The sequence below is a fragment of the Podarcis pityusensis genome (assembly GCF_964106645.2).
Source record: "Podarcis pityusensis genome assembly, chromosome: 7".
Classification (NCBI taxonomy): domain Eukaryota; kingdom Metazoa; phylum Chordata; class Lepidosauria; order Squamata; family Lacertidae; genus Podarcis; species Podarcis pityusensis.
This window is the reverse complement of record NC_138031.1, coordinates 62,839,379-62,855,552: the sequence shown is the minus strand read 5'-3', so window position 1 is coordinate 62,855,552 and position 16,174 is coordinate 62,839,379. Positions and strand designations below refer to the sequence as shown.

The following is a 16,174-nucleotide window of genomic DNA, read 5'->3' as shown; positions in this document are numbered from 1 at the left end:
CCACAGGTTCCCCATCCCTGCTGGTGCTTTTTCCAGAGCCTGTCAAGACTTTAAGCTGCTGGAGTCTCATTCAACCCAGGGAGAAAGACTTGGATTTTGTTCTGGCCTAGCTAATCTGCATGGGCATAGCCAGGATTTATTGGGGGGAGGGGCTTTATGTTATGGGGTGGAGAACTAAGTTATCTGCATTGCAATTGGTCAATTAGTTAAGTAATCTTATCTATTTACTTGATTTAGGGGAGCAGTTCCCCCTGCCACACCCTCTGGCTACGCCCCTGCGAATCTGCATAGCACCTGGCAAACCAACACACCCACATGCAAGCTTGTCAATTGCACTGTAAAAAAATGGGTCAAACTACTGGTCTCATCTGTGATATTACACAATGTTTATACACACACATTCACAATGCACATGGGCATGGGCATGGCACACTACAAATGCCACCATCAGCCCTGTGCTATTGCAGATCACAAATCTGCACTAAGTGCAAAAATATATTAGCTAGATTTATTTTTCTGTCCTTGCATCTCTAGCTTTGGCAATCAGGCAAGATAACATTCTGGGTAAGCCTGTAAAATTCTGTCGATAATGTCTATTTGCTTTGAAAATCAGTGAAAAGGTGTATTGAGAAGCAGTCTCATCATGATTTTGCACCTTTTATCCCATCTTAACTCCCAGGCAAGCAAAAGTAAATATTGCTTAATGATTAATTTGCTTCAACTTGTGGAGATAGCCAGTAGCTAATAAGGTTGTTGTTTTTTTAAGTGCTAGACAAATTGATAGCACACATGTCTATCAACAGACTATTTTGTAGGACAATAAAACCTTATCTATTAACTAAGGCCTTACTGGGCCTTTCATATGATGTAACAGTTTTTATTGTTCCTTAGATATGGCAAATATAAATGCTTATACTCCGATGGTCTTTAAAGCATTTTAATGGATTATCTTAATTATTTTAATAAAGAAATTAGGCTTTATCATATGGCACAATATTTTTTTTTTTGTCTTAAACATAAACTAAGCAAAATAATATAAACAATAGTTCATTTTAAAGCAAAATTAGATATATCAGAAGAATCAAATAAAGTAAAATTAGCGGGGAAAATCTTGAAGAATTCCAACAATATTTAGAATCAGCAATGTTAAAGGTGTACACAACAAAACATACTCCAATCAATACAATGCTTTTTCACAAGGATGGGAAGAGACACAGGGCTCATCAAAACCAGAGTTACCATATTGGATGAAATAAGTTTAATACTGCAACCAACTTCGTTTGTCTGCTGGTGGCAAGGCTTGCCTATGTTCTTTTCTACTGATGTAGTCTACAAAATTAAATCAAACTGCAAAACTTATCTAACTTGTTTTGACCTCATATAACCCTCAGTTTATACATCCATTTTAAAAATAAAGCTGTATCCCACACCATACAATAACAGTATTCTAGCAAGTGCTATTCTAGTAGAATACTATTCCTAGTAAATATTTCCCAAACCTTGCAATAGTAGGCCTTGCCACTATCAACATATGAACATTTCCTTATACTCTGATCCTTACAATCAATCAATCAATCAATCAATCAATCAATAAAATTCATTGGGGCTAGATTTGGGGATTGCAAGATGTGCTGTTTGACTATTGCCTCAATTTCCTTGAGTATTCAACACTTAACTATTGCAGCCCCACTTGTGCATGCTACTTGGCAGCTTCCCCCAGCGCAGCAGGAAGAACCCATGGGTTATATAAGACAATGTGAGTGGCATCAAGTACCACCTGTGTGGTAATTTCAGCAAGATTTCTCTATATTGTACTGTACTAAAAGTGAGTGGAAAGAGGACTTATCCCACAGTGAACTCTAATCATTGTTCCAACTTTTGTTCCCATAGAAGCTTAAGGCATCAAACATGTCCAAAATATGCTTCCATAAGAATTTTATAAATACTAAACACTGTGCTTTTAGTGGTCTTAGAATTCATTAATATAGAATGTTCAAAACTCAACAGTTTTATGGGTCACACTGCCCTTGATCCCTGGATTAGCTAAAAAGGCCAAGTAGGCCCTACACAAGCAACCATGGAAGGGGGATATCTTCAAACTTTTCCCTTAGGCTACTTTCTGTTATTAGAGTTTTGTCATAGATGTCAACCTTCCCTTTTTTTGCAGAAAATTCCCTTATTCCAGCACCATTTCCCGCTGCTTCCCACTGCTATCCGGGATTGTTAGATATCCCGTAGACTGTCCCCAGGACAGGTGAGGCTGCTGATCCCTTATTTTCGAGGCTCCCCGGGACAGGTGAGGCTGCTGATCCCTTATTTTCAAATCTGAAAGTTGAAAGCTATGAGTTTTGGTCACATAAAAATCAAAGAGATAGAAGAGCCTCTTAAAGCTCCTTTGGGCCACATGTACTATGTTTATTAAAGATTGTTCTAGGTTGTTGGACGCAGCCATGGTAACTTTAGGAGGCATATAGAAATTATTTTAATCAATTTGCCATATCAGATATGATAAGCCGCATGGAGCCTTCATGATTACAGGCAGTGTAATCTGATAGCTGGATACTTGAGGACAAACAAGGCAGCATCCTTATTGCACAGATCGCATTTTCACAGCATCTGCCTGGCTGGTCGACCTTTGGGAGACGAAGTGCTGTGTTAAGAGGATCACAGTCTGCGAAATGGTTCGCTTCATGATGATGGATTCGAGAACTTGATTTGCTGATTGTGAGGAAGCAGGAGGAGATCCTGACAGTTACTGGAAGGGGGGGGGCAGGGGCAAGAAATGCACCATTAGCGTTAACGCAGCGCGCGAGACGACCGTCCGCCCCACGAGCTCTGACTGCCTGACGAGATTCGCGTCAGGGTAAATCAAACGGCAGGCAGGCGAAATGTTAAAACGGGAAACGGCGGCTGCTCCGAGCGGTGATGACAGGTAACACCGCGGCTTACAGATAACAGCGCCTGAAAGGAAACCTGAGACCGGTTGCGTCTCTGTCCCCCTCCGAAACCCCGCCCCCAACTGACTATATAACGAATAGCCCCGCCCGACTAACGTCAGTTCGCCCTCTTTCCCTCATTGGCTGGTACGCGTGCGTCCTACTCGCCTGGTTGGGGAGAGGAGGAGCCGTCTCTCTCGCGCGCGCTGTTTCGCTGAAGGTGGCGCGTGCGCGCGCACGTGTCCCGTCGGGCTGGGGAGGCTGGCTGGAGGTGGGGCCTCGTGCTCAAGCACGCGCCGAGTAGCCGTTGGTCGGCCGTCCGGCCTGTGAGGGGGGAAAAAGAGGCGGTTGCTGCCCGTTGGCGCCTCGCGCGGGTACCTCCTCCTCTCGCGCTCCCCTCGCAGCTGAGGAGGCCATGAGAAGGCGGCTTCGGAAGGGGGCGGTGATGGCCGTTGCTGCTGCTGCCGCCGCCGCCGCCCGACAACTGCCTCCGTCTCCTTTCCTCCCGTCGGCCCCAAACCGCGGGGCTCTCCGCACCTGCCAGCCCTGAGGGAGGCCTCGCCGCGCGTCCCGCCGCTGGAGAAGCGGAGAGCGAGGGCCGCCGCCGCCTCCTGGCTCGTCCCTCTGCCGTCCTCGATGTCTCCCCCGCCGCGGGGAGCCCACCCCATCCGCGCCCCTTCGGCCCGCAGCGTCCACTCGGGAGCCCGGCCTCGCCTTCTCCGAGACTGGTGGCGGAGCCAGCCGCGACTCGCCGGGAGGCGGCCCAGCGACGACGGAGCCGGCCAGGCCGCCGCCTCCTCCACCAGCGCGGCGGGGATGAAGGCGGAGGCGGGGGACAGCAGCATGATCAACCTGTCGGTCCAGCAGGTGCTGAGTCTGTGGGCGCACGGCACCTCGCTCCGGCACCTCACCGGTAACGGCCGGGCGCAGGGCGGGCGGGGGAGGCGTTCGGAGGCTGGGGCGGGCGAGGTTTGAAAAGCGGCCTGTGTTCTGTGTCGGAGGGAGAGGAGACGTTCCAGGCACTCCCATCCCAGGTGTCGCACACACTCGAGCAGGGCAGAGAAAATAGTACCCGGGAACGTGTGGATGTAAAAGTGGCTTCTGGTTCAAAAGGGCAGGTGAAAACGTGCGTGGCATCATAAATGGAGAGTAAGGGATGGCATTAGGTTGGAGCTTAATACGCAGGCTGGAGGTCAGAGTAGCTGCAGTTTCTGACTTAGATCTATGAGGTGCTCCGATAACCCAAGGGACTTGACTGTGCACCTGTCTTCCTATGTTCCTTGCTGGGATGTCCCTGGGCCTTTTTGAAAAAATGCTGCTGTTCACATCTGATCCGGGTATTTCCTGCAGGACCACGTACCAAACAGGTACAGGGCTTATGCTGTCAGGTCAACTAAATGTTGCCTCAATTTAAAAACTTTTGGGGCACTTAAAAATGTATTTCCTTTCTCTCCCCCCCCCATTAGTGAAGCAACAGACTTTGTAAAAATATACATTATTTTTAATACAAGCACTTAAACTCTAGTTGACAAGCATAGCTTTCGAAGATGCGCACACCCTGTTTTGTTACACAGCAAGTGAAAGCCTGTTTTAAGATTCCAGTGCATATACAGTGGTGCCTCGCAAGACGAAATTAATTAGTTCCGCGAGTTTTTTCGTCTTGCGGTTTTTTTCGTTTTGCGAAGCACGGTGTCGGAAAAGCTTTGGAAAAGCTTCAAAAATCACCAAAGTCCTCAAAAACCTCAAAAAAGGCTACCACACCGCGTGCTATGAGTTGCTCCTCGAAGTCAAGTCGCAACTGTATTAACGGTTTTAAGGAAAAGGAAACAAACTTGCAAGACGTTTCCATCTTGCGAAGCAAGCCCATAGGGAAAATCGTCTTGCGAAGCAACTCAAAAAACCAAAAACCCTTTCGTTTTGCGAGTTTTCCGTCTTGCGAGGCATTCGTCTTGCGAGGTACCACTGTATGTGTCATCAAAAATATTAATATATATTTCTTCACAACTATTGTTTAATTCATACTAAAATGTATGCTGATTTAATCATTAATTGCTTAATGTCAATTTGGTGACATTCCTCTTGCTATGCTTCATCTAGAAAAGCTACATTTTTTGCTCCTATTTCATGCCCTCCAAGTACCCAGACTGCTAATTTGTTCAGTTAAAATTATGAAGTTATAAGAGCATGAACATTTGCTCTTTATCTTGTAAAGAAACACTGCCTTGCACAGTAACTACCAAGCCTTGCTTGGTAGTTGACTTTTCTGTTGACTCAGAAGTAAATCCTATTTTGTTAAATGGGACTGACTTCAAAAGAAGTGTTTCACAGTTGTAGGCTAAGAATTGCATTCACTGCTACACAAGCAGAACAAACTCTAACCTGCATGGTAGGGCTTCCTCTTCTGTCCTACAGCTCCCAGTGCACCCTCAAAATCTGTTCCAGATTTAAGGAGTGGGGAATTCTGTGTGAGCAGAAGTCAGCTTGTACAGAGTTGGCTATAATCCCAAAACTGTAAACCTAAGTGATTTTACCTAGTGTCTTTGCACATTCATAGAGCGAACCATATAAACAATTTTCTCTTCTAAATTCTGCAGTGTAAAAGGCTATGTGGATAGCATGGTCGAAGGTGTACAGAATGGGAACCCTTTAGAGTTGTAGATTGATGGATGCAGTGCATAATTACATGAAATTCACTGCCATAAGATGTGTTGATGGCCACTGGCCAAAGGGATTAGGCAGATTTCTGGAGGATAGGTCCATCAACAATGAGCAATGATATTTAAATGTGGAACCTCAGGGTTCAGAGGCAGGATGCCTCCGACTGCCACAAACAGTGAAGAAAAGCTTGTGGCCCTCATTCCCTCTTTGTAGGCTTTTTGAAAGCATCTGATTGGGATGCTCACAGTAATGTGATTCATGGTCTTATCCAGCAGGGCTGTTCTTACATTCTCAGATTGAGCTCCCCATCTGTAATCATACCAGTCTTTCTGGTTGTGCAGTTAGGATGATTACTGATCTAATTTATGTGAAGCTCTTTGAGCACTTAGTAAAAGTGCTGTATAAGTTTTATGCATCTAGCTATTCAGCACTCCATCGGACACAGATATTTATTTGCCTGCATAATAAATCATATCTGAAGCATTTTTCTTAGTAAAAAGAAGATTCACTTATGGAAACTAGCAAACATAAGTATTGGATACCCGATTCTAGTACTGTTTCACAGAATACAGTGGCCCTGATCAAAAAACAATGGATTAGATGTGGTGTTCAGGTGAAAGTGTGTATACAACCAAAATGTGTCATTTTTTTTACTGGTACAGTACACTACTTACTACAACATCAGGCAGTGCATAGTCTTTGGAACTCCCTGTTCATTTATATTAGGCATTTCACTATTGTTTTTGGTGCCTGCTGAAAACTTTTTGCTTCAGCAAACCTACCCAAACATGTAATTTTATTATGTATATTATTTTAAAATTACTGGTTTGATTAATATTTTTAAACATATGTTAACTTTTTTTTTTTGCCTTTATCATTTTTTAATGAAGGTTTTGGGTTTTTTTCTTTAAACTACTTAGAAGTCTTCTATCTAGAAAGCAATGTATACACTTTGTTAAATAAAATAACATTATATTGTCTGTTCATAAATGGTACACAACATACTTACTTCAATTTTAATTTATTTTGATGAATTGTCCTGTTTTCCTACCTTGGCACACAAACTGAGCTTTCCACTACAGTTCTAATATCTATTTTGTGTGGCTATAGCCAATTTAGATTCCATTAGCATATATATGAACTTCACATGTTCTTTGCCCTAGTACATACTTGCATCCTGACTCTCATTTTCCATTCCATTTGGTATGTGGATGCTAGTTCACAAAATCTTGTTAAAATTTTTTTTAGCTTTAAGATGCCAAAAGGCTCTTTGTTGCTGTCAACATGCAAATACTCTATTACAAATTGTCTTCTATTTTCTTGCCCAATCAACTAGTCTGGACATATGAAGACTGGCAGTGCATGCTGCAGCCACAGCAGCCTGCAACATGGTCAGGATTATAAAGGATTCAGTGGGTACCATTTAATTTCTAAATTAAAATCTCATGATTCACCATTACTTACTTATTGCATTTGTATCCCAGCATTTTTCTCAAGAAGTTCAAGGTGGTGTACATGATTCTCCTCTTCATCATTTAATTCCCCCAACAACCCTATGGGGTAGGTTAGCTGAGAGGCAGTGACTGGCCCAAGGTCACCCAGTGAGTTTCATGGCTGATTGCATATTTGAATCCTGGTCTCACCGGCCCTAGTCCAAAACTCTGACCACTATATCACACTGGGTCTCGGGACCTGAGGATTTCAGCTTCTATGGCTCCAGCTCACAAAGGTGAACACTTGTTAACAGTTTTGATATACAGTACTTCTAGCTAACCCTCCATGGTTCTCTCTTGGAAATAATTGCAAAATTTTAGTGCTAGTTTACATTTTATCTGTTAGTTAATTGTATCCTAAACAACTAAAAGAGGGGGGTGGGGAACCAAATTTTCGGAAAGTTTCCCTGCCTGATTGCCAAGGAAGCATTCAGCAAATATGTTGTTTTTGTTTGGTGTGTTTTACATTATTTATTTTTTAAAGTTCTTTGAATGAAGAGATATGAGGGATATATTTAGACTACTTTTAAATAAACCAGACATAGTATAAACTATTATTATTATTTGTAGACCACCCTTCATCTACAGACCTCAGGGCAGTTCATAATGGAATAGAAATCGATACATGCAGTATAATATAATACTTAAATTTGAGAGCTATCTGTGTGATCTGAAGTAAGTTTTGTTAAAGCAGTCTTTGGCTAACTTAAGTCTCTGTGTGATGCAATACATAGTTTTATGAATTGTTTCCTTTGGTGAAAGATTTCTGCCTTTTATACAGCTAATTCTGTCTCCTTTTGAGAGCATGCACTGCTTCAGAATCAGTTCTCCCTCAATTAGCTAGTTTCAGCTTTCATGGTTTCACAACTTTGACACTTTTTCTCAGTGCTATTTGTATTTAACACTAAAGGACAAAATCTATTTTTATCCAGCATGTGTACAATATGTCCTAGAAAGATAAATTTGGTTATTTAGGACATTCAGTGATAAAAACTATTGTTGGAATTTCCTCACAATTTCAAGTTGGTCTGAATAGCTGCTATGTAGCATTCATTCATTCTTCAGGGTTTGAATATTGTTTCCACTTTGATAACAATTGGAAGCAATGTATTCGTAACTTAAATATTCTTGGCAACATCAGGAAAAAAGCCCTTAGTTTGGCAACTTGCTACTTTTAGAGATGCTGACATGTTTAAAGGTGAACGACCAGTAAAATTTCAGAATTTCAGAATTTACTTATTGCTCCCTCCAAGGTAATTTGTTTTGGCTAGCTGTCAGAAATTGTTTATAAGTATAACATAGATTAAAAAATTGGAGCGTTTAATATTTGCTCAAAATAGTTTGTTAATAGGGGGACCTTAAGTGTGCAGAGAAATGGGCAGTGGACAGCATTATAGAAAGTAGAATAAAGTTATTAAATAAGTATTCTGTCTGCATGCTTTTGTATCTCTTTATAATTCCTCAAAATATGCAAGGATTTTTTTCTCTTTGATTTAATCATTTTTTCTCAAACGTTAACCTGCTCTTTGATTACTTTCTTCCAGAAATGTGGTACTGGGTTTTCCTCTGGGCTCTCTTCTCCTCTCTCTTTGTTCACGGTGCTGCAGGAGTTTTAATGTTTGTGATGCTGCAGAGGCATAGACAAGGGAGAGTAATCTCTATCATTGCAGTCAGCATTGGATTTCTGGGTTCTGTAACTGGAGCTATGATAACCAGTAAGTCTTAAAATGTTCAAATACTTCTTTTTGAAGATTATTTTTTAGCTATTGTAGTAAATGATTTTTGGTTCATTACACTGGAGTTCTGTGAGGCTTACAGCTGTTGGGGTTGTTCAGTGGCTGAGGGAAGGGCCATATAAAACTGGCAGCCATGATTTTTCATATGTCTCAGTTTTAGGAGGAAGAGAAGCAGGGTGCTACCACAGAGCCAGCCTCCCAGTAGTAGTGTCACTTCTTCTTCCCAGGGTGGGGCAGGGTGATATTCTAAAACAAGCTTTTTAAATCTGCAGCACTTAACTCCTCTGTCAGATGTTGTTTGGAGCTTGTTAACAGATAGCTGTGGAAACTTAAGTCCGGGTTAGCACATAATGCTAATCTGTGGTTTATGAAATTGTGATTTATTTAAATCATGTTTTGTTTGATTCTTTGAACCCTGAACTTAGGAGGTTAACTATAGTTTGTTATTGCCAACTAATTCTGTTCTAAGGCATGGCTTAAGTTCACTTACAATCTTTTGTTTGTCTTAACTATGGCTTGGTGTTACCTAAATCCTTCTCAACCTATGATTTGATTGGCCACCCAGCTCAGACTCCCATTAAGTTACAAAAGGCTTGAGACAAGAGCCTCTGGAAAGCAACAAAGCTTTCACAAATCAAATCATGGTTTGTTTGGTCATCTGCAGATCGATTTGTTTTTTTGTTTTTGTTTTTTTAAAATAATTTTTATTATGGTTATCTGCAGATCAATTTGTTGTTGGCTCCTGGTTTGTTAAACAAACCATGGTCTAACATTATGTGAGTGCTTAATGTTTGACAGAATTAAAGATCTAAAATTTCCAGAAATGTTGAAACCTTGAGAAAAAGGCATACATTTGAAGGGGGGAGGAATGTTGGATAAAATTGGAATATATTATCAAACAAAGTTAATTTACTTTTTAAACAATATAAAATGCATCATTTTTAACTTAGTTACCGTTGTAAAACTTGGCATATTTATGGCAGTTGCAGAGCATGTTTACGTTTACCGGACTTTACTCCCTGGTAAGCAAACAATGGGGACGCAGGTGGCACTGTGGGTAAAACCTCAGTGCCTAGGACTTGCCAATCGTATGGTCGGCAGTTCGAATCCCCGCGGCGAGGTGAGCTCCCGTCTTTCGGTCCCAGCTCCTGCCCACCTAGCAGTTCGAAAGCACCCCTAAGTGCAAGTAGATAAATAGGTACCGCTTTATAGCGGGAAGGTAAACGGCGTTTCCGTGTGCTGCTCTGGTGCTGGCTCATCAGAGCAGCTTCGTCACACTGGCCACGTGACCCGGAAGTGTCTCCGGACAGCGCTGGCCCCCGGCCTCTTAAGTGAGATGGGCGCACAACCCTAGAGTCAGACACGACTGGCCCATACGGGCAGGGGTACCTTTACCTTTACCTTTAAGCACACAAAGAATTAGACTAGAAAGTATAAAGGCATTCCATTTTTACAAATAAAACATAAAATTTACCCAATATTAGAGCTGCACCTTATACTAAGCAAATATATAATAGTGTGGTTTTTCCCCCTGTTTGGGAAGGGTGCAGGGAGTTGAAAACAGAAACACTGTTTGGTTTGCTAAAACAATTGTGTGTCATTTGGACAGAAACTTCCATTTAGTCTCAATATTAAAGGATAGCAGCATATTTAAATACAAAGCGTAACTTTATACAACACTGAAAATACTGAACCCTAGGTGCAGAAACACATCTTGGATTTGAATGTGGTATATGACTACAGTATACACAAATTAGCATTCTTTAATGCCTTGCATAAAAATTTTCATGCATGTGTTGACTGAAAAACACCCTTGTCATTTCACTTACTATAAAATTAAAATATATTCTGTAGTTTTCCCCTCTGGTGTTGCCCCACCAAATGTTATTCTTCCTTTTTGCCCCTTCAAACCCAAAGTGTCATCTGGAAGAAAAAACAGGAGAAAAAAATATATAATTTCCTGGGGTCCCCCCCCCATGGCATTCCCATCTCTAGTTAGAATAAATTTTGAGGAGGTTGTGATCAACGGCTACTAACCATGATGGCTGTGTTTTACCTCCACTGCAAGGGGATTAATGTCTATTTCTGGTGGTTCAGGGTATATATAAATTTATTCAGGTAGGTAGCTGTGTTGGTCTGACGCAGTCAAAATAATAAAAAAATTGTCCAGTAGCACCTTAGAGACCAACTAAGTTTGTTCTGGGTATAAGTTTTCGTGTGCATGCATCCAAAGAAGTGTGCATGCACACGCAAACTTATACCCAGAGCAAACTTAGTTGGTTTCTAAGGTGCTACTGGACAATTTTTTAATAAATTTATTGATACTGCACCCTCAATGTTCATTGTAGAAGTGGGTTCTCTCTTAGGAAAGTTCAAGGAGAAGAACAAAGTCCAACACATTATTGACTTAACTTAAAGCTTCACAGTGTGTCAGCCTTGCAAATACTAGCATTTGGATAGGACATGTAAACTACTGGTTTATTTGATTATTATTTATCTGTGACATTTATATAGCCCCCCGGTCAGGCTTACAACAAAATATTGAACACAATCTAGCTAAAGATAAGCGCTTTCAAGACCCATTAATTTGAATGTGAGAGTTAAACATACTTATCTCCCATTCAGTTCAATGGGACTTACAAGTCCTTAATATTAGCGGGATCAGGCCGAATGTAATTAAAAAGTAACATTTGAAAATTTTGGTCCTAAAATGTCTTAAAATAAAAACCTTTTACTGTTTTTTTGTGGTAACTTCATATTTCTCCCCTTCCTTGTGATTCTCTAGGTGCAGCAGTAGCTGGAATTTTCAGAGTTGCTGGAAAAAGCATGGCTCCTTTACAAGCACTGGTGTTTGGAATTGGCCAGACTGTACTGACACTAATTATATCCTTCTCGAGAATTCTTGCTACACTTTGAAACTTCTGTGAAAACTTGGTTTCTAAAAGGAAATGGTCTGCAGTGAAGCTTCCCAGAAGTTGTTCCAGTAGCTGCTGGATTTGAATTGCAAGGAGAAATATTTGGTATGTAGACTTCAAACCTAGAGGTTCCGCCCTTTTAGAAAGGAGTTCCCTCTAGAGTCCAAAAATGACACACTACTGCACTGCACCTAATGTGCCTCTGTCACAGGCAAGGTGTGATCAATTTAGGAGAAGCTGCAAGATAAAGCACCTTGTGAAGCTGCTAATCGGGCAAATGGTGATGTGATCATTGTTCGTAACAGTATTGGGGGAAATACACGGGCATTTCTGAAGAATGGATCATAAATGTGCCAAATGCAAAGTTGATTTGTTTTTGTTTTTTAAAAAATATTGATAGTGTGACCATTTAAATGTGTAGTGTTTGAGTGCAGCAAACATAGTTCAAAAAAAATTCAGGTATACCAACAAGGCACTTGTTTATTATTGTAATAACTAACTCCATCTCAGTGCAGAAATTTATCAAGCCTGTGGAGAAGAAAGCTGCTTGAGTATTGAATTTATTAGCATTGCCGGGATTTAGTGACTGAAACAACAGTCTGGTAAGGACATGAATGTGATTGATCCAATATAGGAGCTCCTTATGAAAGGATTTAATTAGGATATGTCACATTCACTAAAAGCAGCCTTTCAGTAACATTATGTTATGCTTTTGCTATTTTATCAAGTTATGGTATGTCCCAAATTCATGGTTATGGATTGGAACAAAGGCTGTATGGGTCAGATGTCTAAAAAAGGTTACAAAAGGAATCCTACATTATTCCGAAAATATATTTGCTTTGACTTTGATTGTTGAAACATTCAGTAACGCTATTTTAAGACCAGGAAGAGCCACAAGTCTTGAAAAGTATGTGTTTACAGTATGGTCTAATCTAAAGTAAGTCAAAGATAGATGGGGAAATAAAAATGCAGTTTTTCTATGTGATTATGCCAGGATTCTGAACAAATGTTTATTCTAGTAGATTATCAGTATCAAAAGGGAGAGAATTAAAAATCTTCCTATTTCCCAACCTTGAGATAATTTGGGGATGATTATATGTGACTTTCATATGCTTAGCTTCCAGTAGACCTGTTCTGTGTGTGTTGTTTTAGCAAGAGCAGCAGCGGTGGTGTGACTGTAATGTCTTTACTGTAACATGTTATAAAGTGAATAGAGAGAAACTACAAGGCACTATCTAAATGTAAGTATTGAGAAGGAGTGAATTAATTGTATCCTTGGGCTGATTCACACACTGTCCTTTCAGTGAGTATGCACATGTAATCAGCATGCACAAACATGCCTGTATTAGGAGCTGAAAGAAGGGAGCAGGCTCCCTACTTCTGGAAACCAGTGCAGGTGGCAGTGGCTGGAGAACCCAATTCTGCATTTACCAGAAATTGCTAGATGTTGTCGCTGCTCAACCACTGCACCTTTTTCAACAGCACCTCGGTCACTCTGCTGGTGGTGCTCTTCTCTAAGTAGAGTGGCAGTAGCCAAGAATCCCTTTGCTGGGAACTTGGGAAAAACAAGGCATATGCAGTAAGAGAGGACTACTTTAGCTGACATTGCCTTTTCTACTACTTTTGGCTGCTCTAATACAGGTGGTAGTAGGGCTTGATTCTATGTATTCCTTCACTCAGAGTGCAATGTGTGAATTAGCCCTTAGTTTTCTGTTCAAAATTGGCAGTCTGTACATGTCTCTACCTTCCTTCTGGGTGTATGACCACAGGTTGTCATGACAGCAGAAGTTAATGCCTACAGAAATCATAACTGCAGCAATAACACTTTGACAGCACAGTGCTTTGTTCCACAATCTTTCTAAATATTGTGGCAAAATCACAATTTGTAGTTGTATATACTAATAAATTATCACTAGAGGCTATTTTGCCTACTTTGGTCTAGAGATAACACTTAAGACATTCATTATTATTATGTCTTCATTCTTATAGTTGTAGTGATAGGCTGCTATCCTACAAGGACCTATGTATAACTGGAGCTTCTTCACGGTTGTGTTATTGCAGACTTTTGTTTGCCATACCAAAAGATGGAAGCTTTGTGCTCACCCAAGACTCTAAATCAAAGTCATAGGGGAAAGGAAATAGCATTAATACTAGGAGGTATTTAAAGAAACATTGATATATTTTGTTCTTTGTTTCAGGTAATTTAATTTAAATGCCAAGGCACATTCTAAACCTACACTAGTATAAAATGCTATTTTAATTTATAGTGCCTTGAGTATATGTTAGAAGGGATTTTCTAGTCCATTGTCAACTTACTCCTGTTTTGTCTCTGCCATTAGCTTGCATTTGATGATAGCTTGTGGTGGTGTGGTGTTAAAATGAATAATAGGAAAAAACTTGGAGAAATCACTAGTGCTACCTGCCCCAGTTCAAGTCAATGCAGAAAAGTTTGTGTTTTTTAATTATAATTTTTATTGACTTAAATATTAAGCACTGTATCTTCAAGCCTTTGGAGTTATAAAACTCCATATTGGTTTCATATTTTATTGAGCATCAGAACATGCTGTATGTGATACTGTTGTGAATGTTGTATGTGAAGTTGTCTGATGTCTAGTGTTATGTGTAGTGGTGTAATGAAGCTGCAAAGCAAACACTTCTCAGGCCCCAGTACTGAAGTAGTTATGAATTTCTAAGTCGATTGACTTTAGGGCTATATGAAGAAATGTATTTCTGTACTGGAGGCTCAGATGCTTCTTATGTTGTTTGTGGTTGCCTCATTCTGACAAAACTTACACTTTTCATGAGAAACAAATCCCATCAGTATTAAGGTTAGGTTAGGAATAACTTAAAGGCTAGATATGCACTTTGTTAAATATTGCAACACGTTCATTGGGCAGCAACAATACAGCAGGTTCTGAGTGGCCATCTAGAAAGGGTCTGCCCAGAACCGCTTTGTAACAGGAAGCAATCTTGGATCATGACTCGTTGAACTCAGCTAATGAGTTGTGTTTTACGGTAGATCAATGTATAAAATGACTCTTTTTCTATCAAAAATGGTAAATAAAATCTTCTCTTTCAGTCTCTGTTTGGTAATGAATACTAAAAGGATGTGCTTTAGCCAAGGATAAGTATGGCACTATGCCTTTGAATAGAATACATAACATTTGTATTTTGAAGCGATTGCAGAGTTAGTTGTTTATTGCATTTTAAAACCAATTTATATTTAAAAAAAACAATGAAATAACAAATGAAAGTTTCTGATAGCAATATTCTGTATTCGGTTTTGAAAGTAATGTGTAAGGAGTAATGTTACTAGGGCATTTTTTTCATATGCTAAAAAGGGTGGGTTTCTTCTTTCATGCAAGTTTAGAGTGGTGTGCTTTACTTAAGGGTGAAATGCCCTTTGTATGAATAGAATTAAAATAATACCTTCAGCTGCTACAGGAAATGAAGGAAATCTACACCAATATTCAAAAATTTATCTGAGGAAGTGATTGAACATTCTACTTAGAAGCATTCTAAAAAGAATCCAGTGTAAAGCTTATGCAATACCAGTATTTGACCATGAACTGAATTACTGTTTGAGAGCAGTTGAAAATTTCGTTGTTGTTTTTTTTAATTCCAGATAATCTGCAGGTTTTTTATTTTTAAGGCAGCTTAAGGTTCATGAACTGATCTCTTAACATATTTAGCAATGACATTTTAGAAAACTTTTCATTATTCAAAACCACAGGTAACATTACGTTGGCTTAATTTATGAACATATGGACCAAAGAGGTGGTTAAGTATTCATTGTATTTATCTGTAATATAGCATTTTAAATATATTTTTCTTGATTAAATCTGAGGAAAGCAGTAGTGTTTCCTCTTCAGTTTTGCACTTTGCTATATTTTGTTTCAGTATGATAAACTTATTTTTACTTGAAGCTTGCATATATTTGTTGTATTGTAGAATAACCAAGCAATCAGCTCTCGGTATAATTAAACGGATTTTTAAAATTAGTTATGTTTGAAGTTTATTATCCATTTGCATGGATAAGTCAATTTTCTTAAGCCTCCCCCCCCCCCCAAATACGTTTAAGCCTAATATTTTAAGGCATTGTTTTTAAGCATTTTATCCAAATTCTTGCATAATTGCACACAATGGGTTACATCCAGACTTAGTCATGCTTAGAGTAGACACATTGATTTCAGCCCTATAGCAAATAAGAGAAATATGGATCCAGATCCAACAAGCACATACAACTTCTTCTCCTCAAAAATATGATGCTACTTCAGGCCTCATGTTTACTGCTACTGTGGGTAGTTGAGAGATTTTGAAGCCTCAATGCTATATGGTTCTTTCCTTATGAGCTTGACTAGATTGCAGCCTTAAAACTGCATGTTCTGTACTTGTGCTCCCGATCAAACATGAGACACAAACTGGTTCTGAAAAAA

General features: G+C 39.9%; 1 protein-coding gene and 1 long non-coding RNA gene across 5 annotated transcripts in view; one reads left to right on the top strand and one right to left on the bottom strand.

Annotated features, from left to right (window-relative positions):
- Positions 1–2,458: 2,458 nt before the first annotated feature.
- LOC308482093 lies at positions 2,459–3,244 on the bottom strand. Its single transcript, XR_013988990.1, has 2 exons — positions 3,105–3,244; positions 2,459–2,755 (listed from the first exon to the last, which is right to left on the bottom strand). It is a non-coding gene; the product is annotated as an uncharacterized lncRNA (long non-coding RNA).
- Positions 3,132–16,174, top strand: part of TMEM170B (transmembrane protein 170B) — a 92,981-nt gene continuing 79,938 nt past the window's right edge. For 3 of the 4 annotated variants that reach the window (XR_013988931.1, XR_013988932.1, XR_013988933.1), the window contains exons 1-3: positions 3,132–3,849; positions 8,632–8,802; positions 11,609–11,843. Coding sequence is in view for 1 of the 4 variants with exons in the window: in XM_081015060.1 (XP_080871186.1) it covers positions 3,573–3,849; positions 8,632–8,802; positions 11,609–11,739 (579 nt within the window). In the remaining 3 variants the exon portion in view is untranslated. Of the gene's footprint in view, positions 3,850–8,631; positions 8,803–11,608; positions 14,820–16,174 lie in introns of those variants that run through there. The other variant, XM_081015060.1, reaches the window with a different exon arrangement.